The sequence below is a fragment of the Camelus dromedarius genome, chromosome 5, assembly GCF_036321535.1.
Source record: "Camelus dromedarius isolate mCamDro1 chromosome 5, mCamDro1.pat, whole genome shotgun sequence".
NCBI lineage: Eukaryota > Metazoa > Chordata > Mammalia > Artiodactyla > Camelidae > Camelus > Camelus dromedarius.
The window spans coordinates 16,891,419-16,901,056 of record NC_087440.1 but is presented as its reverse complement, the minus strand read 5'-3'; the positions used below and the strand labels follow the sequence as shown (position 1 = coordinate 16,901,056).

At 35.7% G+C, this 9,638-nt stretch overlaps 1 protein-coding gene across 2 annotated transcripts; it reads left to right on the top strand.

The window, feature by feature from the left end:
* The first annotated feature begins 653 nt into the window (after window positions 1–653).
* CTXN2 (cortexin 2) lies at window positions 654–9,280 on the top strand. 2 transcript variants are annotated; one of them, XM_010998648.3, is made up of 2 exons: window positions 654–882; window positions 8,823–9,280. In XM_010998648.3, exon 2 carries the CDS (start codon window positions 8,880–8,882, stop codon window positions 9,123–9,125), a length of 246 nt encoding a protein of 81 aa, XP_010996950.1. In that variant the 5' UTR covers window positions 654–882; window positions 8,823–8,879; the 3' UTR covers window positions 9,126–9,280. The 2 variants fall into 2 exon arrangements, with proteins under 2 accessions (XP_010996950.1, XP_064341692.1); XM_064485622.1 differs by lacking the exon at window positions 654–882 and adding an exon at window positions 948–1,014.
* Window positions 9,281–9,638: the final 358 nt, after the last annotated feature.

Here is a 9,638-nt window from a genome sequence, read left to right as displayed (position 1 = left end):
GGTGTCTTCTAGCTCTTCTATGGGAGCTAAGTCGTACTACGCAATGTTTCAGCACTACGGACAGCGCCTATGCACCTACTCCTAAAAAGGGGAGGGGATCCTCTTGGGTTTGTGTAGGAAAGGCGAAGGGGAGGGGAAAAAATAACTCCAAATAACGCATGCAGCCCCCAGTTAAACAAATACACCGTTCGCTCGAGTCTTTCCCTTGTAGGATGAGAAGAAAGACGAAAGAATTTAGTGCCTACTCTTCGACTGAGACTGCAGTCACCCAGCACAGCAAAATGCCTGCGGCACAGCTACTGATGCAGAGAGGAAAGGAAAACAAGGATTTTTAACAATAAATACATTAACCCCCCACTGCCTTAGAAAGCCATATTGGTGATGAACTCCGATTGCTAACCTGCGGAACGTGATATGAGTAAAAATGAGCCCTTATATTTTTTTTTATTTTTATTTTATTTTTCTCTTTGGCAGAGCTGAGGACTAGATAGAGCCTGTTGCTGCTGTGGCCGATTCCCTCCCCCCTCTCACTCTCCATCTCTTGTCTGTCTCACGTAAACGCGCGGTCAGACGCCCTCACATACGCACACGCGCTCGCGCAAATATTTATACACTGCCACATCGAAGAAATTCATGCACATTTTCCTGCAAATATACTTGAGCGCGCACACGTATTTCGCGGGCGCCCACGTCTTCTCTCACCTACAGTTACAGACTTACACACGTAGGCCAGGAAAGCGCTAACCGCTGTCCTGTGACTGCACGCAGGTTCCCAGGGCACGTCTTTTACATTGTTACTGAAACGATCAACGAACACAGACAAACCTGCCAACACTTAAATCTACTCGCTGGATTTCATCTCCATGGCAACAAGCATGGAAGGTGAGACATCTCTGCTTGCAAAGTAACTTTCTCCCCTTACCCGCCGCATTACTGACAGGATTTCAGTGCAGGTCCAGATAAGAAGCAAGTCTCCTTTTCCTGTATTTCTGAAACTAGGGAGCAGGGAAGGAGGTGAGGAGGGGGGAGAGGGGAAGGAGCCCGCAGGTCTGGTGGGTTCAAATTCTAAAGGAAAAGGAACCTTAATGTTTCTGCTCCTGCTGCTGACAAAAAGAACAAAGGAAAGAGGAAAGAAAAAAGAGGATGTGTTGTGTGTGTGTGTGTGTGTGTGTGTGCAGTCAGCTTGCTGAGGCTTCTTCAATAATGTTTTGTAGGAGGTTTCTATACTTCTTCAATTTAATATGTTCAAAGAGAACTGAAGACAAATAAGGCAGAATGATAATCACAGTCTAGGTTTCTCTAGTGAGACATTTTGAGAATTTTCAAATCAGGTTTCCAGTGCTTTTGAGAAAAAGAAGAAAAAAAATGAATGTCAGAGTCTTTGAGGAGTTATCCAGAGATTCTCTTAAGGAATTCTCTTAAAGTTGAAATCTGAAAGGTTGGGATTGGGGTAGGAAGTAGATTCTGGCATATCTCAAGGTTTTAGAGACCTAGGAAGGCCTGGAAATATATGCACTTCATCATGATGAAGACAACTGGGTTTGTAATTTAAGGTTTTCCTTTGATTCCAACATATTCCTTTCCAAATGATTAGCTAGCTCTGTACAGATGTGGCCTCAGTAATGCTTCTTTTCCCTCTTTATTTTTAATAGGATTTAATTAGCTTGATATTTGGTGGGGTGTGTATATATGTGTATGGGAGAATTCATTATTTTTTAAGGTTGGGTTTTACTATATGTCTCATTTCATTAAATTATGAATGGTCATATCATTAGCATTAGAGATTATTATATCCAATGACCAGTATCAAAGTACTTTTTACCTAAAATACCATATTACACTATAATAATTGTTATTTTAGATTTATTGTTTGGAATATTATTAATAGATAAATAAACAGGGGGGGGAAACCTTGTTAATTAAAATCAAATGCAAGAGGTTCTTTTTTAATGGGCATATACTTTTCAATATTGGTTTCTGCAATTGCATATTGTTGCTTGACTAAATAACTATATGCTTCTGAAGATTAAATTTTTATGTCTCCAATCAGTAAACTTACCTCACAGAAGAAAAAACATCACACATAACCTTCATGTATATGAAAGTTTATACAGATCAGGAGCAAAAATTCTGTTATATTTTGCTTCACTACTCTTCACAATGGTATGATTTGGATGACTGGTCATAGCAAGACGTTGTTTATTTACTTATTGGTTACTAACTACAAAGCACCTCAGTGAGATTTGGGCCTACTGGTATCTACAGGGATACCCTTGGCCTGGTCCTATGACTCATCAGCACTTAGAATTCTCAGCTTCTGACAATTGCCATGAAGAGAATGATGTGCTTTCAACTCATTTTCTCATTTCTAAAATACCTAAACACAAATTCCAGTGACTACAGCTTGAGGAAATATTTTATCATTTGCAGTAGTACTACAGAAATATACTTAAATACTTTAGTCATAAAACACATAAACCCTGATATTTAAACTGTACGATGTTGATCATTTTACTCACTTTACCCATTTGTGGCTGAGCATACTTAAAATAACTTTTGCCACACAATTTTACATTTTACTCTTTTTTTGAAAATTCATTTTTTTCTTAACTTTTTTCTCATAAGGGTTTATTTATTCATAGTTTTGTAACTTTATGGTCTAAATTTCTCTCATACTTCCTTCCTTATCTATTTCCTTATAAACAGGATATTAAGATGATGTTTTTCCTCTGAGGTAGGCATTAAAATGTTTTTTTTGGAGAACCTGCTGATTTTTTTTTTTTTTTAGCTTCTCTTCCAGGGATTAAAGAAAGTGAAAATATATCTTTTATCTACAGTTGTTAATTTTTAGAAACCTTATTAATTATGAAGAAATCAGTGTCATATCTGAAGAATTCTATTGATTCTTAACAGTATTTTGTTTTTACTTTCATATCATATTATACTCTATATTAATTGAAAGGTACAAAGCTTAGCATACTTAAGTAGCATTTTATTCTCAAAAACATTAGACTCGGTGTTGGAATGAGACAAGTCATTCATTTCACAGAGCAAGTAAAATGGAAAGTTTGGGCAAATATTTGAAAAATTTAGGCCTGAAAATACTTTTAACTGCTACATATATGGCTTAAATTGCTTAAATTTCCAAGAGCCTCCATTTTCTGAACATGTTGTTAGGCAATTGCTTGACTTTACTCATTTGCTTGTGTGGGCACAATGTCTGCAGCAATGGCCAGACCTTATTTTCAACATTTGAATACTACCTTTTCAGGTGTTCTCCCTGGCTTGTAATTTTGTTTTCACCTTTGGGGGAAGATAGAATTTTAAGATGAATATGAAAGTCTAAGTTCTTCCTTTTAAGATGTTAATAAAGCATCTGTTCACGTGAACTTCCAGGTCAGGTGTCCCCAATCTAAGTCTGATGCACCTCCCTCTGTCCCATTTAAATACAGGATTTTAGAAGTGTTTCTATTAAATTTCATATTCTGGTTTCAATCCAGAATTCCAGTCATCAGAATTATCTTAATTCTTAATTCTGTGAGCTAACTTACATTTTTCAGCCCAGCTTTGTGTTAAATTTAATAATCATCACTTCAGTGTCTTCAACTTAGTTACTGTTCAGAAACACTGAAGAGGATGTAGATACAGACTTTTGAAAGATGCTATGTTGGAGAGCTGTCTCTATGATTACAGAACACAATATTTATTAGGACACCACAGTGAACTATGAATCTACATAAAAATATTACCCAGGTATATTTCACTACCTTCCCCAAAAAAGATATCATGGGAGACTGTTAAATGCATTGCCATGCTATTTCCCTGATATTCCATGTTAGTAGCAAACTTTCAAAAAAGGAAGTGAATTTGACGTTACTTCTTATTAACCTCATCTTTTAGTCACTTCTTAAATGCTAACAAATTATCTGTTAAAATAATTAATCACAGACTTGTAACAAAGATTCATTCCAAGTTACTGATATATAATTTTCACAATTTCCCACTGCTCTTTCTGAAAATTGAGACATTTGTCTGTCTACGTCCATACCTGGCAGCACTCTCATGGTCAGGTACTTCTCCAAGGTTTTAAGAGGTTTTTGCACAAGCGAGTTATGAATCATCTTATTCTGGGAGTTTTAATTAATCTAATGTGGCTAAACATTATTCTACTACTTTCTTGTCTCCTTTTATTGTTTGATTTTTGGGTCATTTTTATAAAGCATTCTGTATTAGTTAAAAAGGCAAATATAGATGAATTACTTCTGCCTTTTCTTTATCATCTGATATGATTAGGCCATCTTGCACAAATAGGGAGTTTGATCTGTTATTGGTCAATTTCTTTATCTGAATGTATTGTGTATGAAGTTCTCTCACCTCAAAGCCTTTGCAATGACTCTTTCCTCAAACTGCAGTGTTCTTCCTCCAGGTATTTTCATGGCTCCCTTCTTGACATCATTCAGGCTTCAGGTCAAATGTCATCTCCCTAGGGAAGCCTTTGCTGATTTCATTAATGAAGAAAACTCCTTTTATTCGCCATCATTCTCTTTCCTCTTAACTTGCCTGCTTTGTTTAATAGTATTTATGACTAACTGATATAATATAGACAGACAGATAGATATTTTTAAAATAATTGAGTCTGTCTCCTCCAACAGATTGTAACACTCATTATGGCAGGTGCACATTGTTATGTAGTTCATCATTATACTCTAGCACCAAGCAGACTTGGTGACACAGAGCAGATATTCAATATAAATAGTTGTTCAAAGAGTAATTAAAATATAACTGCTATATTCATTATTATGTAATATCTTAGTCTCATTCAGCTTCCAGTTTTTGTCCTGCATTTTATTTATATTGGTACCTACAACAGAGAGCCAAAGAGGGCTTGTAAACTATGTTTAAAGCCACAAGATAACCATTCATCTGTTTTTCCAAGATAGTATAAAAAATGGTGACTTTATTCATTTACTAACAATGGCTCTGTATATCCATTCATTGTTTGTATTCCTACCTGATTCCAAAAGCCTTTGAAGTTTCTTAGCTAAGTAACTTTGAAGTATCTTACCCTTGTTAGCTAAAGGTAACTGGAGTAGCCAAGCAATGAAGAGGGCAGGGACAGAAGAAGGGATAATTATAACAGAAGTTTTAAGCTATCCAAAGTCATTATGACTGAATACAAAATTTAACTCTGTACTTCCTGGTGGTTAATGCCAAAATTATGTGATGCCTACACACCTTTCCTTCGACAACAAAAGGAAACTCACAGGTTGTTAGAAAAGATTTACTTTCTCTACCTTTGAATATTACAAATCATGTGAGTCTTTCTGTGAATGTTATATTAATCACTTATTTTAAAAATCAGAAATACTGAACTCTGAATGAGCTGCTGAATTTTAATATTTATCTTCAAGGCTGATATTTTTGAAATCAAAGTTTTCTTGTTCATTTCATTTTAACTAAATATGTATTCTGATTTTAAAAATTAGATTTTTTAAAACTAGAACTTTGTTCATCAAAAATTATATTCATCAATAAATTTAGTTTAATTCAATTCAAGTGTTTATTGAATACCTACAATATGTCAGGAACTGTGGTAACTACTTGAGAAATAGTTATTTTTCCATTAAAATAGGTAACTCAATTCCAAGATTGTCTAAGACTCTAAGAACAAAACATTATCTGGTATATGTCAGACAAGTTGTAATACAAAGTTTAAGGGATTTAGTATCTCTAACTAGTAAGATAAGTTTTAATTTAATAGTAAAAAATGAGTGTTTTATTGCTACAGGTAGAAAACGTCTCTTTTTGCTTGTTTATTTAGTCAGTTGGTGGGGTTTCTTTTCTTTTTTTTAACATTTTTTATTGATTTATAATCATTTTACAATGTTGTGTCAAATTCCAGTGTTCAGCACAATTTTTCAGTCATACATGGACATATACACACTCATTGTCACATTTTTTTCTCTGTGAGCTACCATAACGTTTTGTGTATATTTCCCTGTGCTATACAGTATAATCTTGTTTATCTATTCTACAATTTTGAAATCCCAGTCTATCCCTTCCCACCCTCCACCTCCCTGGCAGCCACAAGTCTGTATTCTCTGTCTATGAGTCTATTTCTGTCCTGTATTTACGCTTTGTTTTTGTTTGTTTGTTTGTTTGTTTGTTTTTTAGATTCCACATATGAGCGATCTCATATGGTATTTTTCTTTCTCTTTCTGGCTTGCTTCGCTTAGAATGACATTCTCCAGGAGCATCCATGTTGCTGCAAATGGTGTTATGTTGTCGGTTTTAATAAGAATAACAGAGTGTAGTGGATTAATCACGAGCTAAGTGCAAACTGACTTAAGTCTTCTAATGATTGGTTATGACCCTATGTACGTAGCTACATTATGATTTTTAATAACACATAAATAAATTTAATTAATATCATAACTATACTCAGTTTAGGCTATTTTTTTTACACGATGGCAAAATAAGCTAGCTTGGAAAATGTACAGATCATTAAAACTATGGAGATGTTTTACCTTTTGTGACATCAAGTTTTGCAGATAGGGTTCCCCAGAAACCAGATTCTGAGACAGAGTTTAGTGTGCAGGATGTATATTAAGTCATGCCCTTGGGCTCAACACCTGCAGAGGAGGGGGGAACTAAGCAAGAGTGGGCAGAATTTGAGCTATGATGAACCAACAACAGCCTCAGGTTACCCCATGGCAAACTCTGGAGCTAGAATGGTTCTTTAGAGTTGTTCCCCTTTGAGTCAGGATGGCCAGGCCTTTTTACTCTCACATGAATCAGTCCTGGAAAACTGTCTGCCGTTGGAAGGGAGGTGATCTTGGGTGAGGCAGCTCTCTGCTATTGAGGCAATCCATGAAAGGAGCTAGCAGCTGAAGATTGTCTGGGGCAACAAGTCATTCACTGCTGGGAATCTGTTTACCGTGTCCACCAGTAAACCAAGTTTATTGCCTCTTCTTACCCATATGTCCCAGAAAATATTCAAATGGTATAGCCTAGCAAGGTCATGGACTTAGTGAAAAAAATAATTCAAGCAAGTTACTTGGCTGAATCAGTCAAATGTTTGGGTCAGCATCTCTGTAGAAACATGCTGCTTTTTAGTTTGTCTACTCATTAAATAAATGAACCAGAGAGTGTATGAATCTCAACAAAAGACCTTCAATTGACAAAGCAATAAAATTAGAGATTTGGTCAGGAAAAAAGTTCTAGTTAAGGCCCAAGGTCATGAAGTAATCAGACCAGTCTCCCCTACCTTCTATAGGATAAATAGTATAAGAGCTCAATTTTCAGAAAAATCACTCTAAAAGCACTTAAGTGATCTGAAATTTTTTTTAAAAAAATTAAAATATATTTGCTATACCATACTTAGGGCAGAAAAATGATTTGATGTAAGGAAATACAGTAAATGGGGTTGAACAACATTTCTTTTCCTTTTATTAAACAAAAAAGTGAAATAACCAACATATCCCAGAATGTATTGAATATTTATGACACTTAAGGTTTGAAGAGAGAGCTGTTTTGTAAATCAAATCATTATAAAATACAATACTGTTTGATATTAACTGGTGTGTTAGTTGGTGAACAATTTTGAAAGCTACAAGGCTTGTCCTTATAATTACTCCCTTTCTCCACTCCTTACCTCCCATTCCTTGTCCTGTCTCAGTTGTTTTCGGAAAACTGAATCCAAAAAACCCTGAAGGGTCAGTCATTTTAATAAACATAACTTAAAACTATCGAGAGAAGCAACAACTAAGACAAGGACACCAGCAGCCTGTCAGTCTCAGTTATTGGATGACAAGCTGTTTGGTGACAGTCCTCTCAAGAAGGGCGGCTGTGCATTAGCAACCATTTGATTTAATTATCGAACCTTACTTTTTAATTAATTAATTTAATTAACATCAAGACATCAAATGGAAAAAAATCTACTTTGCTTCAATTCAGCACACACTTTCTGAACACTTTTGCTGTAGTTTTAGAATCTCAATATAGTAGGAGCTTAGAGAGAGCGGGAATCTGGTTGGGAAGGAGTCTGAGGAGCTTGCTTGCAGGTGAATTTCATAGAAAACATGCTGCTTAACTTGGATTTTATGTCTTCGTAGTATGTGAAAGCTAATGAAGATGGTGGGGAGATGGTTAATGGTCCAGAGCTACTGCTGCTTGTTACTTGCAGGCTACTATGTTAGGTACTGCTTTTCTAAACATAATGTTTAAAACACAATTTCTCTGTTTAAGAAATTAACATTTAGTGTATGAAGTAGTAGTAGAAAAGAAAACACAAGAACATAAGTCTAAAAGCTAAGAGGATGAAGAAGAAAGAAGATACTACATCTGTTTAAAAGGATCAGAATTTGTATCAGACAAAATGGCACTGGAGATAGACCTTAAAACATGGACTTTAGAGAGCTTGACCAGCTTACACTTAATAATCATTTATTATGGTTTTATTGTTATATGCAAAAATGAAATGAAAATTAGATGACAATTTGGGTCAAAGAAGCAGTGAACAAACCATCTCACAATGAATCAAAAGTTTTTAGGTTTAATGATTTAACTATTCCCCTTCATACTTGATTTTATATTTTGTGTCTATAGGTACAGTTTTATGTATCCACAAAGGCAATTCTGTAATTACTACAATAGAAGTAGCATCTCCAACACCAATTTAATCCTGATCCATATCTGATGATGTTTACAAATATCTTGTGAGTTAAGTCAAGAGAGTTTGAAAAATGCCATATTTTATAAAACAATTACCTGCCTGATGCCATATTTGGATAAAACTAAACTGATTCCAATTTTGTATCTAGGCCAAGAGGTGACCTCAGGAGGAATTCTGAAGAGACAAAATGATGTGACAGTGAATAATGAGTAGTACCTACTGTGGCAACTCTTCAGCTAAGATGAGTGTCAACGAATTATCAGCTTTCTCATTGACTCTAGAGCAAAAAGCTGGCTTTGCTTTTGTTGGGATTTTGTGTATCTTCTTGGGACTTCTTATTATCAGATGCTTCAAAATCCTGTTAGACCCATATAGTAGCATGCCTTCCTCTACATGGGAAGATGAAGTTGAAGAGTTTGATAAAGGGACATTTGAATATGCACTTGCCTGAGTGCTCCAGCTTTTCAGTGTTTAGGGTTATATCACTGGAACACATGGTGGACCCAATTGTAATTTCCTTCGGCGTGCTGGAAGAGGCTCATTTCATTCACTGAATTCAATAAATGTGCGTGGCTAATTTATCCACCATGCCCTGTAAATGATAAACCATCGTTGGGGTTTCTTACTTTCCTCTGTCTTCACATCAAGATTTCTAATGAACAAAGCATAAGGATTGCTCCAGCCATACGTATACTATCTTCATTCTTATCTCAATCATCTGCTTTGAATCTCTGTTTCCTTTTCGTGCCAATGAACCACGTTAGAGGCTGCCTGCATCTGCCCCCGTGCAGCACCCAGACATTCTCTCCACATTTCTGATCCTGGTCCCCTTGCTCTAGAGAATTAGGTATCAAAGATAAGGGATCCTCAGTCCAAAGAATAAACATAACATGATTTTCCTAATAATAACCATAGATCAACAATGTTTACAAATGAAAAAGCTAACACACAAACTCTACTAGTA

Coding starts and splice junctions, on each gene's coding strand:
- CTXN2 (XM_010998648.3), top strand. CDS start 8,880: ATGAGTAGTACCTACTGTGGCAACTCTTCAGCTAAGATGAGTGTCAAC.